Here is a 20,507-nt window from a genome sequence, read left to right on the forward strand (position 1 = left end):
GCAGAGAAACTGCGGGCTTCAGATTTCACACCGCGGTTCTGTTTTAATAAAGATGAATGAGAAGCAGACACGGAGGAAGGGTACAGCAAGTCGACACCCAAAACCATCAGGATAGAGATCCTCCATTTAGAGGAACTAGCAGCTCTGGTGGTGCCACGGCCTCAGACGACAAATTAAAAGTTTCAAAGTCTCTGCAAAGACATCAATGCAGTACTAATGCCCAAAATGCAATATGAACAGTGCCATTCACTTACGGTCCATTTTCACCCTCCACTTTAACCCAAACACTACTCTATTGACAGGGGAACATGCTACGTCCTTCATTACTTAACAGAAAGCGATATACCCATTGTTTCCCCCATCAGGTATGCCGCTTCGGTAAAACTAAACACCTCAACAGAATTACACGAAAGTCAAGTACGTATCAATACTGCCCTCTAGTGGCAGACCCATTCCAGCCTGCTGAACCCCCACCCGTGCGTTTTTTACACCCTGGGCTAACATGTAGCTGCACACAGTCCTGTTCTATATAAACATCAAATCAACAGATTCAATGATCAGTTTCATCTGGATTCAAAATATTTTCAATTTACAGGTCTAAATAAATGGTGAGATTGTTAAACCTCTGTGAGAGAGTAAAGTGTAGCCAATAACCACAGGACTGGGATGTATGATGGGTGAGTGACCCATAGACTCGACGGGTGAAAAATCAGAAAATAATATAAGGCGGGGGAATAAAAATGAAAACACGGAAGAGCATGGTGCTTGTTTAATCTCAAAACAACTGATGGCAAAAATATTTACAGCACATGGTGAAGACACAAGGATTCTGTACAGCACATACACATGCAAACGAAAAAAAAAAGGATTAAATGAAAAAAGGTTGGCACACACACATGCGCAAAAGCACCTTGTCTTGAGCTCCCACTTGAGTTAATATACAGCTTTACAATGTTGAATAAATAAGAGGACAGAATGAGGGAGGGGGTGGTGGTGGTGGCCCGGGCTGGACTCCGCCCCACACGCCCGGCGGATCCCGCTTGGAGATTTCCCGGAGAACCCCCCAAGGCTGGAGGTGTACAGACTACAGTGACTTAACTGCAAGCAGCTTCCTGACGTCTCGCTGAGAAGACGGCAGGTGTGTGAACGCGATGCACCTCGCAGGAACGTACGCAGCGCTCCCATGTGTCCGCTGAGGAATCCCATCACAGTTACGGAGCAAGACCCCACATATACTGCACTCACACCCTACTCAGACCCCCAGGCACCCTAATGAAGTCCAAATTACCTGCCAGTGGCTGCAGTAAATACTTTGAAAACCTCATCGTGATTGTTAAAAAAATAAAATAAAGGAAACCCATAAGAAACAAAATGTAAACATCCTTTCCGAGTCATATTTCCATTCATAGTTCATAATTTAAAGGCCAAAAACAAGGAATTAACTTAAATGGTTTCTGTAAAGCTCTTTATACTTTGGCATTTGGGGAAGCCAGGGTTTCTATGTAAATCTGAGAAAGGCATCACCGCTGCTCACACACGTACGAACGCTAGCAGACACACAGACTCTCGGGGCGATAATACTGAAGGAGGGAAACGGCGTCAAACAGAAAACCAGCAAAACTAGTGGCACTAAAAGCGCCATTTTCTATACATTTATTACAGGTACAGATGTCTCCATAAATAAAACGCTGAAGCCGCAACATTGCACGTGATGAGATTAAAAACATGACATAACGAGTGCATTTTACAGTAAACGCTCTTTGTTGCTCCGCCATCCGATTCGCTGTCTGCACCGCCGCTCAGAGGGGGGCCCCCCAGCCACTCGGCGTCCTTCCTGACCCGAGGAGATCCAATGACGAGCCGCGTGCTGAACGGGAGGCGGGGACAGTATGTACAAAGTAAGGCGCAAATATCTTAGGTCCGAGCAACATCACTTGTTCTAATAAAAGCAGAAAGAAAAGATTCTTTTTTTTTTTTTTTGCCTTTTTACGTAGGCTGGAGTTGCAGCACTTAAAATCTTGTTACTTGTGGCATTGATTTTTCACGATCCCTTAGAATAAATAAACAAGGCAATTAAAAGAGCTCTGAACAGAATCAGAAAGATTTCACCCAAGCGGCGGCTGTTCGCTGGACCCACAATCCGGGTGCTGATCTCGACCTAAATTCTGTAAGCGATGCTTCTCAGGCCAAGACCGTGAGGCAACTTTTAAAAATGAATGACTTTTTTGCTTTAATTATTTATCTTTTTTTTTTTTTTTAATTCACTCCTGGAAAGCCAGACAGCCGCTGGCTCCATTAGCCACGCTGGGCTCACAACCATTAGACAGGGAATTTCCCCTTAAAAATCCCATTAATCAATCCAAGCAACCTGAATTGAATACTCTGAAAAAGAGGACGACTAAGGAAAGGGGGGGGGAAAGCTGGGAATAACATTGTCCTCCATGCTAATTCTATCTAAATCGCCATTTAGAAAAAACTCCACATCCGAGCAGATGTGTGGAGAGACGTTTCGCCTAAATCTGTGGGATAATATTCCCACTTTTTTGCCAGATCCGTATCGGGATCCCGCACCAGGCAGCAGCAAGGGACTGGTCAACTACGGGAATCCTCGAGTTTCCATGGGAATGACCTTCCACTGGTTTCGCAAGTCACGGCAGGACACCGTGGGTTTCGACTGGTCAGTGAAAGAGGATGAGATCTTTATTTTCATTGGTGCGTCAGACCGCCGGCAGCAGTCGGCTGTGCAGGAAGGCCTTGATGCTGCCGACGGGCCGCACGTCGTTCTGGTGCTTGCGCCGGTCGATAAACGAGATGAGGCGGGAGGTATCGATGTGGGGGGAGCCGGCCCCGTGGCCCGGCTGCAGCCAGGGCTCCTGGAGGCAGAGGGAGGTGGGGGGGCGCCTGGAAGGCTCACTGCGCAGCAGGAGACGCACGAAGTCGCGGGCCCCCTGGCTCACGCCCTGGAAGTAGTCGTCGGGGAAGCTGAAGTCTAGCCGGCAGATATTGAGGCAGGTCTCTTCGGCGCTCTCGTCCAGGAAGGGAGAGGCGCCACTCAGCAGCACGTAGGTCAGCACGCCCACACTCCAGACGTCGGAGGCCAGCACCGCTGTCTCGCCCAGGACCAGCTCGGGGGCGGCGAACTCGGGGCTGCCCAGCAGCGGATGCACGTAGTGGGTGGAGCCCAGACGCACTGCGTCGCCGAAGTCGGCCAGCTTGATCACTGGCTGGCCCCCGCTCTGGTCCACGAGCACGTTCTCGGGCTTGTATGGGGGATAAACAAAACCACGTCACATGCTTATCAGCCCAAAGTGGCCAGAACAGGATCTAATAAGAGCCCTTAAATACGCATGCTGAGAAACACCCGGCGTGATGCCACTCGGATACAGGCGGCTACGCACCTTTAAATCCAAGTGCGCTATTCTGCAGTTATGCAGGTAGTGCAAAGCTTCCAGAATCTCCCGCAGGTACGCGGCCACCTTCTCCTCCGTGAGGTTACCCCAGCTGACGATGTAGTCCAGCAGACGGCCTTGGTCAGCCCTAGGAGACGCAGAGGGACAGCTGTCAGACCACCAGAGCCAGGAGAGATGCCGTGACGGTTTTAGCGGGCCGGGCGGCGCCCGATCAGACGTACATCTCCAGGACCAGGATGTAGCTGGTGGCCGTCTCGAAGGTGTCCAGCAGCCGCACCAGGTGGGGGTGCTGCAGGCCGTGCAGGAGGCTCAGCTCCTGGGTCACCTGGTCACGCTTCATCAGCTTCTTGTTGACCAGTTTGGCTGCCACCGTTTGCTTGCTCCCCCTCTGGTCGCAGCGCTTCACTACCGAGAACCTGCCCCTGTGAAGTAGACAGGGGTTGGAATGTAGACTTTGGTTATATGTACATGGGGAAACGCATCACAGAGGAGACTTATCAACATGGCCACAAGGTGACGCTGTAGCTAATTGTAATTAACATTGCAGTGTTATTAAGTTCCTGCATGCTCACATGGGGGCGCCATTTGTCGCGTAACAGTGATTCACAATGCAGGCGGTGAAGCTTACCTGCCCAGTTCAGAGACCACTGTGTAGAAGGAGTCAAAGTTGTCTTTCCATGCGACCTTCAGTCCATCCCTGGTCGTGCCTGGTGATGAGAGGTGCTATTTAGTTTTTTTTTTTTTTTACAAGCTCAGGTTTCCAGGAAGGAGAGTCACATGATACACTAGGATAAAATAGCAGAAACTCCCAGAACTAAGGAATCACTTTCCGTTTAGAAGCTCTTGGTAAATTTTAAGGTCCAGAGGGTCAGTGATGACAACAGTCACCCAAAGATGTCACACCTATGCAGAAACCATAACAGCTCAAGCCGCTTTGAACCGAACAGAGATACTTCTACTCAGGGTCCCACTGACGCAGTAATCCGACCACGTGTGGCAGGCAGCTTGCTGGTGCAGAACGTTCTGGAACTCCCTGGCCGTCACTCACCCAGTACTCTGAGGCTAGCAGACGATGACGCAGTGCCCACGTCGTTGGTGGCGATGCAGGTGTACGTGCCGTCGTCCTCAGAGGACACGCCCACGATCCGGAGCGTCGCCTCGCCGGTGTCGCTGTGCCGGAAAGAGCCGCGAGACGTTTCAGCGCATGGGTGGGTAGCGGTGAGGGGGGGGGGGCTTAGGCGCATCCTGCTGGGGATACGCACCTGTAAGCCATGCTGAAGTGGCCGTTGTTTGTCAGCGTGTTCTGATCCGGTCCCTTCCACGTGACGGTGGCCCTGGGGCGACCGCATATCTTACAGCGAAGAGTGACGCACTCGCCGATGTCACATGTGACGTCGCTCAGCGGGAGGAGGACCTCGGGGGGCACTGGAGGACAGAGAGATGAGTTGTCGCACACAAAAACTCACACTGGTGTAACAGCCCGGATATCCACCAGAGGGCGACATTAAAGACTCACGCTTACCGTCGTAGATGTAATTGGGATTCAGTAGCTGAAAGCAAAACACACAAAGTGAGCATCCAATCAAAAAGGGCACAAGGCGGAGCTTAAATCGGTAACGGGACTGAGCTGAGTGCAGCTCATCAGCCCGGGCGTCAAAGCAAGTGACTTCCTCACCTTCACAGATACTTTGTTGGCCAGGCCTTCGCGGGACTTCCTGTATCCATTCTCAAGCTTTCCCTCCTTTTTCAGTTCCTTGTCTCGTTTTTCTGACTTCTTCCTGATGCGCAGCGAGGTGTGCCAGGACGAGGACTTCCTGTTGGTGAAAACAGAGGAGTCAGGATGGGGCCCGGCGCCTCAGCAAGAACCGCCTGTTAAAAGCTGGAGAAACTGCCAATGAAATTATTCAATTGGTAACACTGAAGCTCTAGGATTGGCTCTTATCCACATCGACTCCAGCAGCATACCAATCAGGAGTGCTGAACCCCCGCCCCAGTGTCTGCGTCACACGGCCCTCGAGAACCAAGGGCTCTTACTTGATGGTTCCGTCGGGGAGGTCGGGGATGACGGCGGACGTGTGGCCCAGCACGTAGCCGGGGATCCAGCCCTCGGCGGCGGGACTCTGCTCGTTGGCGGCGCGGAACACCAGAAACATGCTTTGTTGGTTGCTGGCCAGGATCTGGACCACCTCACCCTGGAGCACATTGATCTCATCCTCCTTCACGGCCACGTAGTCCTGTGTCACCAGCATGGTGGACATGTTGCTGCTGCTGCTGCTTTCACTCTGAAGTTCGGGGGGGGGGGGGACACACAGGTATAGGCCCTTTACATAACCAGGAACTGCCCATCAGTGTATACAGGACACGGGGTTAATGTCTTAACTAGCTGGCACCAACGGGCACAGATTGCGTAGTGATTTTGCCCGACAGGGGTCTGGAGCATCAGTACCCATGATGCCATGGGCCTCTCTCAGGACTGTGCAGATTTGAGTGCGTTAATCCAGCTCAGTAAGAACTAGAAAAGCACATCACTCGCTAAACTAGCGATAAAAAGCTTTCCCACAGGAGGAGCATGTGCAAACCCAGCCATAAGTTCAACAAACTGACACTGCAACATTTGGAACAACTTCCCTGTTAATGGAGAAATGCTGGGTAACATTAAATCAAGCACAACGTATTTAAATCACCATTAACAGACGAAATCAAAGGGAACCTGTACAGACAGAACCAGAAACCTTCCTCAGGATTAAAAACGGGCAAAGGAAAGCCGGCAAACAGATGGAAAGGACCGATCAAGCAAAGGCCCCTGAAGAACGAAAGGAGATGAGGCAGAGAGAAAAGAGTGAGCATGTATGCAAGGAAGCAGCACACCGGCGGGGAAGTCGAGAGGGACGGGCCCTTCCCTGGAGGCGGGGCCAATGCAGCTAAAGGGCAGAAGAATGCACAACACAAAGTGAACAAGAAAGAGCAAGTTCCAGGGAGACTTTTGGAACAGCTCGGAGCACCAGGGAGGCAGGAAACAGCTGACAGAGGGAAGAGAAAGTCTATGTGCCTATGCACCCCCAAGAGGCGGAAAGCAGAGCTACCCAGCCCCAACAGGAGTTAGTGGAAGCCTGGTTAAAGTGGTAAGACAGAGCGAAGATTCACCAGATGCAAGTTTTTAGTACAGCCGGTCCCCAGGAGCCGTCAGTAAAGTCGAGCCGTCCGAAGCAGGCGGGGAGTTAGTACCGGAGAGGCTGAAGAGCAGCCCAGGCAGCCCAGCCGCTTACCCCGTTGCTCTGGGTGGATTGCACGGACTGCTCGCTGGTCGAGGAGCAGGTGCTCATGCGATCTGCATCCTTGCTGTGCGTGGAGTGCCGCTGGCTTTGGCGGCCCAGCGAGTCGCCCTCCCCAGGGAAGGTGAAGGAGCCAGGTCGGCTGGCGGGGGAGGCTGGCACGGAGCTCCAGAATGAAGTGCCTTTCTGCGGGCTGCCGGGGAGGAAGCCGTCCTTCCCGAAAGCGGGGGCCACCAGGGGTGAGGCCAGGGGGCTGGCCGCCCCGGCTCGAGGCTTACTCAGAGTTAGGGGGCTGACGGCGGCCCTAGGGACGGGCCCCAGGGGGTCCACGTGCGGGTCCTTGGGGCCGCCCTCGGCCAGCTTGGCTCCCCGCGGGCTCTCCAACACCCTCATGCGGGGAATCTCCACACGGGGGTCCGGCTCGCCCAGGGCACACGGTGGGTAGCGGCCAGACGTACCTGACATCTTGTCCGGCCCCTCGGGCTCGGGGGGGTGATGGCGGAGGGGCTGCGGCAGGCGCGAGGGCTGGGGGATGCGGGACGGCCGGCAGCGCGAGCCGGAAGGGGCGCTGCCCCCTGCTGGACCGCCACTGCTGCTGGGCCCACTTGCCGCACCTGGGCCCATATGATTCCTCTGGTGCTCGACGGGTGAGGTCATGGCTGGGCGGGGGGGTGAGACAGAGCTGTGTTGATCTGCTGCATTCTTTGACACAGAATGACAGAACCACCAATCGTGCAACAATTGGCCTGAAGCCCCGCCCCCTCGCTCACTCTGGGTACCGTTGAGATAGCCGCGCTGGTTCTCCAGGATCTGGCTGATCTGCAGCACCCACACCTGACACACGCCCGGGTGGCTCGAGTGCAAGACGAATGTGTCGGTGCCACTGCTGCCTGGCGCCTTCGACGTCAGCGCGAACCTGCAGGGGTCTCCGTCCAGATTCTCTTCCAAGCCCAGGCAGCTGACCTGCGGGGTGGGTAGCAATACGTCACCATGGAGAACACAATGCAAACCATATCACCATGGAGACCGTAACCTGAATGATATCACTAAGGTAACAGAATGACATCACTCTGAGGAAGAAACGCCCACGATGCAGAAATCACTTTGGTGATAACATTCCAGGGTCATGTCACTTCACACTTAAAATTGCACACTGCTTTGGTGACATTTAAGCGTGACCCACGGTTCCCCTCGAGCTCAAATTTTATGATTCTAGAAACAATGAAAGCGGAATCATCTCCAGGACTCCAACACTGCTGCATGAGGCCACGGGTATAGCGTGATACAATAACATGCGCAATTACACACCCCAGCCAGCAGGAAGCGACATGAGGGTACCTTTATGCTGTTCTTGTAGAGAAAGCTGGGCATGGAGAAGCCCCTCTTCTTGTCCAGGGGTTCACTAAAGATGACAATTTGCTCGAAGAGGAAAACCCGCCTCTCCTTCATCCGGGACACGAGTGTGCCGTCCTGGTCCGAAACCAAGAAGGTGTCCTGGAGGAGGAGGCCACCTTGTGCTACGATCTTCCCCTGGGAAACAGATAGGGATGCTCTGACGAAAAACAGCAAGCGGATCTTGGGGTGACAACTGCCCCACAACAGCCCAGAGGAGAACTCAGGGAGACTCAGGGAAAGCGAGTGAATGATGGGGGCCGAGCTAGGCGGCAGACCTTTACCTCAAAGCCCTGGAGTCGGCCCACGTTCATGACATCGTTACACCTCTTGGGTATGATGCACATGACCTCCACGGCTTTCTGCAAGAAACGCAGACCGACTGATGTCATCTACAGACCCCCAAGGCGACAACAGCACCAAATAAACAAATAAATGCAAATGCCAGTCAGGCGTGTGAAGGGCAGCTATAGCCGAGAGAGAGATCAGTCCTTCTAGCTGGCTGGAGATCTAACAGGGTCCTGAAGGAGAGCAACCTCACCTCCATCTCCGGCGAATCCAAACCCGCTTTCTTGGAAAATCTGAGGAAGTCCTTTACAGGAAGAAAGGAAACAGGGAGTTCAGGGCAAAATTATAGGATGGATAAGAAGAGTGGCGACTGACCAGAAATAAAACAACACACTGGATAGGTCAGGGAACAGCCCAGGTGCTTGAGTGCAGTAAGCATGCTGTCTCTGAGTGTAAGTATTGGGGCTGTGTTTAAAAACAAAAAAGTCGATTTCATGATTCAAATTGATCTTCATTTGCATAATCAAATTGCAATTCATAAAATCCCAAAATGGATTTTGTAATATCTGCCTTTCACAGTCTATGGCCTTTTCCCGTGGATGTGTGAGGCTTCAGTCCCGTTAGTCTCGTGTGGCCAGTCTCAGATGAGATCGGGCAACAAAAAAAGATTTTAAAAAAGAAACGCATGGTGAGAACTGACCACTGAAGGCAGGGCCACGGGTTTTGCGATTATCTGAAATATTTCTACTAAATACCGTGCTACCAATTAAGCAAAAAAGATTACATTTAAACTAAAATAAACTATAGCCAAACTGAACTTATTTTCCACCAATAGCGTGTGTGAAATAAATAGGCCGAGTTGGCGCAAGTTATGCCAAAAGGCACCAATCAGTGCTGACAAACGCGATGTGATTATAGAGCATAAATATAAAGTACAGCCACAATCTGATCAGTAGCACATTTAGGGCATCGTGAAGCACCAACAGTAATCTGTATAAAAACTTGTTGCCTTGCTCATCTACAATATTTCCTCTTTTAAAATGCTGTGGCTGCTGAGCTGTCCCTATCTTCACCACCACTTCAGCGCTTATAGCTTCCGTGCCTTTTACCAAAACAGCAGCACGTGGCATCTTCCACTAACCAAATTTAAAAAGCACGAGGATATGCTGAATTTTTAGATTACTAACTTTTGGGTGTCACGATCGAATCGAATCAATTGGGGAAATCAGTGGCAATACCCAGCCCCTAGTAAGTACGTGTGCGCACATGTGAGACAATGAGCACGGCCTGTGTCCCACCCAGGACGGGTCCTGAGCACAGGGATGCCAGCTAGATGAGCACCTATCAGTGTCTCACTGATTTAAATGATCCGCTCAATGTGACACTGACCTTCAGCAGAAGCTGATACTTCATGATTCGCTGAACTGGCTTAATCAGCAAATCTGTGATCTGCAACCGGTGACCCAGGCGCTGCTTCAGGTCCTGAAGGAGGTGAGAAACCACAAGATGCTATGATTTCAAGGTTACCCGAGCCCATTCCCATGACAACACACAAGCGGGGGGGGGGGGGGGGGTTGTTTGAGGAGCCTCACATCAACATTAACATCGAGTAGAACAGTGTTTCCCACTCCAGTCCTTGGGGACCCACAGTCGATCCATGTTTTTGCTCCCACCGAGCTCCTTGTCAGACTCCACAGTTTTGCTCTCTCCCAGTAACTGCCTGTGGGTCCCCACGGACTAGACTGGGAAACACTGGAGTAAAACGCTGACGGGTCTCCTCAGGTTCGCCCGGGATAATGATCAGTATCAGATTCCTCAGACAGACCGGGCCATCCTGCCACCATTACGGCGACCTTGCGGGAAGCTCACCTCAAAGTATGTCTCGATGTACTCTGACACGATGAACTCCGACTTGGGCTTGTTCTGGCAGTAGACGATGTACATGTGCCACCGCCGCTCCTGCGGGGAAAAAGGACAGACGCACCGGCCATTCAGACACAGCACAGTCCCGCGACATGGCTACGCTGCTCATGAGAGAATCCATCTCTAGGGAAAAGGTCCCATTGGGGACCTTTGGGGTGTCGGGGTAGGGAACACACTTTCACCAACTGGGGCATGGTTACACATTTCTTTCAATATCATAAACTTAATTCATGGCAGATAAATTATTTCTTATATATTTGTTTTGGCATTAAACTCATCTCAATTTTAATGTATATCGTAAATATGTCAGATTTATGTTAAGCTTGTAATTTGACACCATAGTATAGACATTGCAAAATGCAGTTTGGAACACTTGCAGAAACATTATAAAAGTACATAGTAAGGAACGCTGGCAGTTTGTTTTGATCCCAGATATCTGATCACCAAAGTCTTGGCTACATGAAGATGACTAAATGGTGCAGCTGCAACATTCAGGTGGATAAATAATTAAGAAAAACATAACTCATGTCACTATTTCAGATCTCCTTCCATTGAATATGTAGCAACTTTCATATGTATGCATGAGCCATTCACATCTGGCCACCCCCCCCTGTATGGCGCTGATGGAGATGTATCTGGATCGCGTTTCACCGTTGCGTCGTTCATCAAATTACCATGCGAATGCAATTTGAATATGCAGAAATGCGGCTGTTTAGAATGTATAGGGATCTTCAGGTGAGGGCGGCGCTACACGCCGACGATGTCCTCGTCCCCAGAGGGTTGAAATATTTATATTCATACTGCAGTTTGATTATTTATAACAAGGTACAGTCTTAATTGGTTAGTACACTAAAATAACCAGGACATTAATATGCATCCAGTGACAAGCTGCATCTCAACCATGTGTCCTGTATTTTGACCCTTGACCTCAAGATGTCACTCACATGTTTGAGGAACAGCGAAGCCAGCCGGTCAGGGTCCTCAAGACACTTCTCAAGCTCACCGAGGAACAAGCTGCATTTTCGGGAAAACAAAAAAAAATAAGATGTCCAAATACAAAATGATAGTTTATTACTGGAACTAGGAAAAAAAAAAGCACTTTTTCTAAACAACAAAAGGAGCGTGAATGCGAGGAATGCCGCGCTTACTCTTTGTGCCAATCGTAGATCTGGTGGATGTTGCCAAACATGGTCTTGTCCTTCCCTTTCATGTCATCCGGCACGCCTTCTTCCTTCATCCTGGCCATGTAGCCCTAGAAAGGACAAGCGGGGGTGAGCGTGCAGGCAGATCTATTACTGGAGTGGGGGGCGGCGGCTGGAAGCAGCAGACTACCTCCAGACGGCTGGAATTTATATGGCGAGTCCTTGTAACTATGAGCAGGGTCAACACTAGAATCGCCAGCAGCAACATACTGTGGGGTATCACACCTTTCGCTTTCGTTAACGCGCCATCGCATTAGCATTCTGCTCACCCAAACAACGGGACAGTCGGTGACCCTCACAGCAGCAGAGATATTGTCACCCCCACCCCCCCCCAAAAGAAAGCTGCAAAACCCATAATACGTCATTGTTTATGTCGAATGTTTTTGTGCTCATTGACTTAAATATTACTTTCGATAGATTAATCCAGTGAAATTAATCTTAATCCTAATACAGTAATAAAATTAAATCCTCACTTTAACAAACAAAAGAATCGATCACCTTAATCACTATTAGAACTGAGCATGAGTGGTCGCTTCAGCCAGAAACACGCATGGCACAGTCCATTAAAAATAAAACGCACGTTTGTTAATCGTTTCACCTGGGTTTGTATAAAATGACCGAGGTTGTTAAAAAGTGGAAACTTCGGGGAACATAAAATCACAAATAAACTGTCTGTTTATACAGTATTTTAATAATACATGCAGACTTTGAAAAATGTTTAGCTGTAGGATTTCAGGACAGAGCAGCCACTCTATTAGGAAGATTACGGCTTTTTGGTTGAGGGTGTTCGATTTTCTGCTGTTATTAACACTAACGACACATTAGCGGGAACAGAAGAGCCACATATGCTGAAGTACGTCTTACTCGGCGGTTAAAGGAATTTGACGTTCATTGGTGTGAGAAAAGCAGGACTTCAGAATGACTTCACTAACATGACTTCACGAGACTCACCTCCACCACCAATCCCAGGTCTCTCACGTAGTCCCTCTCAGTCTCCATAAGCTCTAGGAGGACGTAGCTGGACGGCAAGACGGCACACGGGGAGAAACATCAGCATCTCCGAGCACACGGGAGAACAAAGCGATCACCTTCTGTAGCAGAAGGGAGCAAAGTCTCAGGCAGGAACATACTGTCGGCGCTTGAGGAAGCCAGTCTTGCGCTCCTCTATCTCGTCGATGGGCGAGGAAGACGACAGGAGCGAATTGTCCGAAGGGTTGAAGGAGGGGCTGCTGCTGTCAGGCTGCTGGACCGAGAGGGAGCTGGGCCGGTCTTCCAGGGCCTGGAGGAGAGACACACCACATGGCAGCAGGTTTCAGGACGGCGTAACAGACTGACACCTCCTGCAGGTCATTGTATCACCAGAACCGAGTGCCCAGTATTTAATGCCACATTTGAATACGACGGTAGAAAGTAGACCGTAATGCTGCTGCTGTTCTCAGATGGCTTCCAAGATTAGCAGGTTCACATTAGCAAAGTAACATCAATAAAGGAGAATACTAGGCGAGCAGAAAAACCCGCGTTCTGATTGCCTTCACACAGCAAAGACGCCCTTCAGCAATCTGAATCGCCGCTCCTCACCATTTTGCTCTTGACCAGTTCCTCGATGGCGCTGACCAATTCCGCAGCACTGGGCGTCTCTGAGCTGCTCGGGCGTACAGAGAGGCGCGAGGATGTCTGGAGAGGTGGTACAAGGATTAGTGTGAGATGGGTACTTCTAGAGACCACCCAAAATCTGCCCAAGTGTCACTGCGATTCAGACAGAACATCAGACTTAGCAGGGAGGCTTGTGGTGGGTGGGGCAAGGCAATATATTTGCATATGACTAATTTGCATACTCAGCATAGGGGAGTCTCGAAATACACCCATGACATCATAAGAAGAGCTTATGGGACACTGGCCAGGACATAAGGATTTCTAATGTTAAGATTAACGCAATACAGTTTACAGTTACCAAATAAGGGAGCACCATCCCCCCCCCGCCACAAACATCAACCATTTACCTGCCAATACATTACCCACATGCAACTTGAAACTTTAAAAATAAATCGACGTTCTAAAACTAAATGCAAAAGAAATAAAATAGAAAAAAAAAAAACAAGACAAAGAAAATTTTTCTCCAAAGTAAAGAGAATAAATGTGGTTTTAATTTGCTTAAATGTTTGCATTCACATTACTGAATAAGACAGGTTTTTCAGCTCAGACATGGCATTTCAGGAGATCTGCGCTTCAGGGCCGGAGAATGTGCAATGCAGTCATGAACACAGTCCATCACAAAGAGGCAGAATGTTGCAGAAAGTCTCACCAATGCTGTCACTTCCGGACACTCCCACTTTCCCAAAAAAGGCATAGGGGGGCGGTCCCTGGCTTCGCCAGCTACTAGGTGCCAATTACAGGCAAGCATGGAGGATGGTGGTCCACGTACAGAGGAAAAGGGGACTGGTGGGGGGGGAGGGGTTGGGGGGGGGTGAAGGGAGGGGGAGCAGGGCAGCTCAGAGCCTGCGGGCAGGGCATAGGGCCCCAGCAGGCCACCAGCATTAATCTGAACCTGCCTTTGGCAAGGATACTTCCGGAAGAAGCCTCACCCAAAGGGTAACAGGGAATGAAGCACTTATAAACAAAATTCAAGGTATTATGAATTCAGGAAGCTCAACCTCTGCAGGCACAAGGAAAAGGGTTGCTTTTGGGTGAAATACAGAGTACTAGAGGACATTTCTCAGCGGGCAGAGCTTTTCAACAAAGCCTTAAGGCGGAACTACAATCCAAGGGCCTTTTTCATGGTTACTCGGGAGAGAAGGGTGTTCTGCTCCATAGCGGAGTTCTTGTTTTAAGTACACGACAGCTTTGTAGCAGTAGTCAAAGGAGAAGGCAGCCTTTAAAAAGGCTAAATCAAAGATGATCATTAACTTAAGAGAAGCTCGTAGTGGAAATTACCAAACAAATGAGAGTGGGAGCAGTCATGGTCTTCAAATAAGAATTACTAGAGTAAACCAAAGAACTATTATAAACCTGGAAATTAAGCGCGGAAGTGAAGGAAAAAAAAAATGGGAGGAGCGAGAGGGAGTGATTCAGATGGAGAGGTACGGGAACTGAGATAAAGCGAACACAGAACACAAATCAATGAAAGGCTAAAGGCAAACAATACAGTCAGGAACAGAAGAGGAGAAAAGAAAGAGGGTCAGAGAATCGTCACCGGCCTGGAGAGCACACTGTGAACCCCCCATGCACGCGGCGGCCAGCAGGGGGCCACGTCAACCACGGTACGAATAAAACCTACAAATCGACGAAATAATGTAGTGTGATTTCCATGTAGATCCACAGCCATCCGGGGCTGGGACAGAGGGCATCGCGTCAGGTCATTCCGAAATCGTAAGGACCGTTTGCTTAGACATGACTGTCACATCTGAGATGTTAACCTTTGTAATGTTTTTCGTGAAGCAGACCATGCCCTCCTTACAGTACCTCTACTTACTCACAGCTCTGGGGCTGTAAGGTACATTAGCGCAGGGCTGTATTAGTTTCTTCTGTAAAAGACCCGAGCTTGAACGCATCTATAGACGGCAGAGAAGCGAGTGAGTCTGTGCTTAGTCGTTTAACCTTAAACCCGACTCGGACGTGCCTAAGGGGGGAGGTGGCTTGCTGGAGCATGTTGACTCCCCACACGGCACCGCCGGCAACCCCCCACCGGTGGTTCCCCATGCTCACCTTGTCATCCTGGGAGTCTGGCTGCAGCAGGCTATGCTGCTGAATGGCCATGGGGGGTGGCAGGGGGACCGAGTCGGGCCCCTCCTCCCCCTCCTCCTCCCCACAGCTCTGCATCCCCGATGACGACGACTTGGACAGTGTGCCACTGCTGAGCCCCTCACTCCTTACTCTCTGCAGAGGAACATGTCAGCCATGAGAAAGCCGGCTCCGCCCCCAATGTACCCAGCCACGCCCCACATGACAACCAGCCCCACCCATAGCAGCCAACACTACCTCAAGCAACAATCCCTACAGTAACCAAGCACATCCCAAAGTAAACAACCACCCCCCTGTAACAACTATCCCATAGTAACAAACCCCAGCCCAAAGTAACCAACCCAACCCCCAGCAAAATTTTGGCCCGTAAGAAACCCTTCCCCATAACAACTAACTAACCCAGTAACCCAGCCCCTAGCAACAAACTGTCTCTTGGCAACAAACTCTAGCCCACAATAACTAATCCAGTAATTCCACACCTAGCAACAAACTGCCCCATAGCAACAAACCCAGCACCCGTGGTAAGTATCCCTGCCCACTGCAGTTAGCCCCGCCCCCCACCTCTTCCACGGTCTCGTCCTGAGGTGTGGCGGCACTGTCGTCAGAGTCCTTCTGTGAGCCGACATCGGCGCTCTTGCGCACGTCGCGGCTCTTCTTGTGCTTCTGTGCCAGCTTCTTGACGTGGCCGTCAGCTTTGCCGCTGCTGAGCCGCCGCACCGGGCTGGTCAGCCACTTGCGCAGCGTGTTGCCTGGCCGCTTGGGCCCCGGGGAACTGTGGGGGCCTGAGATATGGCTGGGCTGCAGCGTGGCCGAAGAACCGGGGACCAGGGCGTCGCTACTGCACACCGACAGGGTGTCTGCAGGACCAACAGAGAGCAGCCTTACTCTAAACAGCCCCAGGGGACGTCAGCCCAGGCCCTGCACCCATGAGAATGTAAGCTCCGCCTCCCAGGGGACATCAGTCCTGGCCCTGCACCCATGGGAATGTAAGCTCCGCCTCCCAGGGGACGTCAGCCCTGCACCCATGGGAATGTAAGCTCCGCCTCCCAGGGGACGTCAGCCCTGCACCCATGGGAATGTAAGCTCCGCCTCCCAGGGGACACTAGCCCCACCACCCGTCAGCCCCCGACTGGCAGTGGGCCTAATGGGCCACGATGAGATGGGAAAATGATGGAACAATCCAGAACCATCCTCCTGACCCAGATACGTCAGCAGATAACTCCAACATCTTACACACATTAACTGCGTCGTCCCACAGTTATATATATATATAGATACCATAAAAAACGCTAATTAAAAACTCAACTGAATCAGTCCCGGGATGATAAGAATAATCCCTCCCGTAAGGAAAACAACACCCCCCTACAATGCACAAGACCGACTTTCCAAACCAAACTTTATCCAAAGCAAACCACCTACATCTGCCAAAGATCCATTAAAAATTAATTAAAATTGGTACAGGAGTGAATCTCCAGCTGAGGGCAACCAGAATCACATGCCCTTTGGTGGTGAAGTCTGGCAGGAAGGCCCAGGTACAGGAATACGGAAGGCCGCAGAAAGGTGAATTCACCATCCAGCTGTTCTGATCTACCATTTTAGTGTGTTTTATAATTACCTACCATGATCTGTGACCTATATACCCATAATTCTGTGCATTTGGGCCAAGAGTAGAGAACTGAGGGGTGATACGTGTGAGTGTAAACAAAGCCCCGCCCCCAGTTGGCACTCGAGCCTATCAGAGAGGGCCCTCTTTGGACATGCCTGTATGGGGGCGGGGCATGGATAATCCCTGCCTACCTCTGTGGTTGAAGATGCCCTCCATCTCCATGCTGCTGCGGGAGTGGGCGATGCAGAGCATGGCACAGGGCACGAGGCCCTCCTGGGCAGGCGAGCGGTCAGTGGTCCGCACCAGGCACCAGTCGGGCCGCTCGTGGGGGCGCTCCAGCACCTCCACAGTCTGGCCGCGGCGTACCGTCAGCTCGTTGCTATTGCCTGCTGCGAAGTCGTGGATGACCACGGTCAGCTCGCAACCTCCGGAAAGCTAGATAGGGGCGTATTTGAGAGAGAGGGGTCAGGGGCGGCAGTGTGGACCTATGATCAGATTCCAGGATTCACCCTGTCTGCTGGAGCGGAGCAGTGTACACAGATCGAAAGCCCGTGACTCACTTTGTCGCTGTCCAGGGTGTTCTGGGAAGTGCGAGAGGCCAGAGATATGGTGTCAGGCTGACTGCTCCCATCACCCTGACTGTCCAGGTCTTCACCATCCCTGTGGAAAAAGACTCAATTCTTAACTCACGTTCAACACGACTTAAAAAGAAAGGTCCAATAAGAGCAATAACACTCAGGACGTTCTCCTCAGAGGGGGGGGGGGTACCTTCTACCCTTGTGCTTCGTGGTGGCGGGCTTGGGAATGTGGATGGGCTCCTTGAGCGCCCCCTTGAGGTGGATGGTGCGTTCCTGGATCACCTCCCGTATGTGCTTGATCCAGTCCTGCTTATTCTCGATGCTGGAGGCCTGGGAAGAAGAGCGTGACGCGGGGGTTAGATGCCGGTAAAGCCCCTCTCCTCACATAGATTTGATCGAGTCGCTGTTGGTTGCTGTACTCACCATGGTGCTGTGTTTGCTGCCCTGACTTAGAGGCTTAGTTTGAAATATAGAATAGAGAATTTCACTATTTTTCATACTGAATGAGTCACACATTATGATGACAAACGGCTTGGACAGACAGGGGAAAAAAACATAGAGACACCGACCTTCTTTACCACAATCTCTTTGTTACACATCATGCCTCATTAGTCTTAGCATCAGCAGCTAATCATTCTACCATACATCATATAAAAAAAAGTTAAAATTTAAGCTATTTTTGGCTCATCCAGATGCAAATAATGGCTAACCTTGTAAACAGATTAAATACTTGCATTAACAAACCACTTTGGATATTTAGAGCATGAAGGCTGAAGAAGAGTCTGTTTGAAAGGCATGTGACAAGAACGCAAAGGTAATGTGGGCGGCCTGTGACGTCACACGGCTCCGTCTGCTGAGGCTGAGAGTTCCCCAATTCAGCAGCATGTCCGCAGTGACTGCTTCAGTACAGAAGGGCAAGCACAGCATGGCACTGCAAGCACGCGGCAGACGACGCACGCTGCGATTCATTCGGAAGGTCTACATGCAGCCCCAAGAACGCCGACCGGCGTGAAAATGGGTAACATGCCTTTCCAACAATTAACATCGATAGCAGCTTCAGTTCTGCTGGGTTTGAAAGGAGCACAATCTTGGATGCAGGGCACTAGGGGGTAAGCAGTGCTCAAGAATTTTATGGAAAATGCGGAATGGGGAGAGAGCTGTGCTATGTAATTCATACATAGTACAACAGTGGCCGGGCCCACAGAAATCATGTTATCTAAAAAAAAGCTGTCAATTGACTTGGCAGAAGGCATGTTATCCAACCAACATTTCTTATTCACACAAATACTTGCTTTTCTACAGGATAAAAGCTTGGGTTACTTTGACCAATGGAAATTCACACATATGGTCCACGGTGCAGTGAGCAGTAAAGAGATCCCTAGATGCGCCCTGCTGCTACCCATAAGCCATAAAACCACAGCAAACACCCCACAGTCATGCACACAGAACAGGGTGAAAAGGGAAGACTGCTGGTCTCAGCAGGCCATGTGCTTACCTTTAGGACGATCTTGTTATCAGAAGTTGGGGTTCGTCCTACCCAGAGGGCAAATTTGCAGGGGTCCCCCTCAACGTGCTCCGTGACCCCCAACTCTGAGGTCTAAAGACAGGGGACCAGCCCCCGTGAGAAGAGTCAGACAATAAGAACATGGGAGCCTTCGACAAAAGACGGGGTCTAGCTTGAGAAGGCCACTTACGAAGAGCTTGCTCTTATAGATGTACTTGCTACGGCCGTTGGAGTCCTTGACCTCCTTGCTGAAGACCAGGGACATCTCAAACAGGAAGAGATGACGCTCGCGGCCCTTGCGGATCAGGGTTTTCGGGTCCCACACCTGGAAGGACTCCTGAAGGATGAGCTCGCCCTGAGACTCGATGTTCTCGTCGAAGCCTGTAGAGAGCGAGGTCAGGTTTGAACGCAGGCAACAAGCAGCAAATGGATAAAACCCGGGTAAAACCCGGCTGAGCGTTTGCGTTCAGGTCCCACATGCCCGAGCTCCGCTCACCTTCCAGCATGCTGAGATGCATGGCGTCGTTGGCACGCTTGGGCACACTCAGCATGACCTCCAGGCCATCCTTGATCTCCCCTTTACCCTCCTCACAGCACGTCAGGAGCTCCTGGAGACCAGAGCATAAAGCTAGACTGATAAGAAACATCACAGATGTGGGGAGGCGCCAAGAGTGAGCTGCACTGCGCTAACACAGACAGTGCTAACGGGCTAAAAGCTATCAAATGTCCCCTCTCTCTAAGTCGTGCACAAAAAGTAATGCTAGGCTAACAGAAAGCTAAAGGCTACCTTCTCTGGATTGTCACAAATGGTGCCAAGAAACAGACAGAGGCCATGTGAAAGCCCTCCGTGAACAATCGCTAGCACACGCGCCCATCCTCGGGGCTAACGAGACACAGCTCAAGCGTGGCCAGGCCCGGCGACGGACCTTGAGCAGCAGTTGGTACTTGGTTATTCTCTGCACCGGCTTGATCAGGTAGGAGGAGATGGAGTTGGCCAGGCGGTGCCTGAGCTGGATCTCCTGTAAGACAGGGATAAGAGGATTACAGGTGACATCCGGCTCCCCACAGCCCGATTAGAGTCACGCGCTGAGATCAATCGCTGCCCAGTAACTAACTACACCAATACGCCAACAGAGACTTAACTGGAGTTAAAAGATGAAAATCCGCACATTTTACGAATTATATATTCAAACAGAATTACTTAAACCGTTCATACAGACTCCCTCCAACATACAACTGGGTTCCATTCCGGCAGACAGTCATACGTCGAAATGGACGTACGTTGGAATAGGATAATCGCACGCCCTCTTAGGTGTGAGAATGACACTGGGAGACGTGTGCCAGGCTGAGATAGTTATGCTTCCACACAGTGCAGTACTTCACCGTGGCAACTATTGTACGTCTTTGGTCAAAATGTGCGAATCGTCGCAAGTTTGACGAAGTCAAAAAAAAAATTTTGAGAGCCCCTACAAACCTCAAAAATATCTACCCAAAAGAAACCAGTGGAGGTTGTAGTTCACGAGTTCAGAAAGGCGTCCACGGTTCCTGACATACACAACATTGGGTAAAATAACGAGGCACACGCTTTACTGTG

The 20,507-nt window shown here is 50.7% G+C and overlaps 1 protein-coding gene across 6 annotated transcripts in view; it reads right to left on the reverse strand.

Annotated features, from left to right (window-relative positions):
* Window positions 1-751: 751 nt before the first annotated feature.
* LOC125719440 (triple functional domain protein) overlaps window positions 752-20,507 on the reverse strand; it is a 60,617-nt gene continuing 40,861 nt past the window's right edge. For 3 of the 6 annotated variants that reach the window (XM_048994203.1, XM_048994199.1, XM_048994204.1), the window contains 31 exons: window positions 19,840-19,932; window positions 19,410-19,521; window positions 19,104-19,294; window positions 18,905-19,006; window positions 17,833-17,865; window positions 17,600-17,739; window positions 17,392-17,491; window positions 17,023-17,266; window positions 15,787-16,082; window positions 15,190-15,360; window positions 13,066-13,161; window positions 12,618-12,766; window positions 12,439-12,505; window positions 11,434-11,537; window positions 11,230-11,299; window positions 10,232-10,321; window positions 9,752-9,844; window positions 8,616-8,666; window positions 8,359-8,436; window positions 8,021-8,212; window positions 7,453-7,645; window positions 6,677-7,341; window positions 5,445-5,692; window positions 5,086-5,224; window positions 4,933-4,960; window positions 4,673-4,835; window positions 4,459-4,580; window positions 4,039-4,117; window positions 3,632-3,832; window positions 3,399-3,537; window positions 752-3,260 (listed from right to left, as the gene is read on the reverse strand). In XM_048994203.1, coding sequence (XP_048850160.1) covers window positions 2,718-3,260; window positions 3,399-3,537; window positions 3,632-3,832; window positions 4,039-4,117; window positions 4,459-4,580; window positions 4,673-4,835; window positions 4,933-4,960; window positions 5,086-5,224; window positions 5,445-5,692; window positions 6,677-7,341; window positions 7,453-7,645; window positions 8,021-8,212; window positions 8,359-8,436; window positions 8,616-8,666; window positions 9,752-9,844; window positions 10,232-10,321; window positions 11,230-11,299; window positions 11,434-11,537; window positions 12,439-12,505; window positions 12,618-12,766; window positions 13,066-13,161; window positions 15,190-15,360; window positions 15,787-16,082; window positions 17,023-17,266; window positions 17,392-17,491; window positions 17,600-17,739; window positions 17,833-17,865; window positions 18,905-19,006; window positions 19,104-19,294; window positions 19,410-19,521; window positions 19,840-19,932 — 4,992 coding nt within the window. In that variant the 3' untranslated portion in view covers window positions 752-2,717. The remainder of the gene's footprint in view (window positions 3,261-3,398; window positions 3,538-3,631; window positions 3,833-4,038; window positions 4,118-4,458; window positions 4,581-4,672; window positions 4,836-4,932; window positions 4,961-5,085; window positions 5,225-5,444; window positions 5,693-6,676; window positions 7,342-7,452; window positions 7,646-8,020; window positions 8,213-8,358; window positions 8,437-8,615; window positions 8,667-9,751; window positions 9,845-10,231; window positions 10,322-11,229; window positions 11,300-11,433; window positions 11,538-12,438; window positions 12,506-12,617; window positions 12,767-13,065; window positions 13,162-15,189; window positions 15,361-15,786; window positions 16,083-17,022; window positions 17,267-17,391; window positions 17,492-17,599; window positions 17,740-17,832; window positions 17,866-18,904; window positions 19,007-19,103; window positions 19,295-19,409; window positions 19,522-19,839; window positions 19,933-20,507) is intronic. The other 3 variants (XM_048994200.1, XM_048994202.1, XM_048994201.1) reach the window with 3 other exon arrangements.

This window comes from Brienomyrus brachyistius, chromosome 23, assembly GCF_023856365.1.
Source record: "Brienomyrus brachyistius isolate T26 chromosome 23, BBRACH_0.4, whole genome shotgun sequence".
Classification (NCBI taxonomy): domain Eukaryota; kingdom Metazoa; phylum Chordata; class Actinopteri; order Osteoglossiformes; family Mormyridae; genus Brienomyrus; species Brienomyrus brachyistius.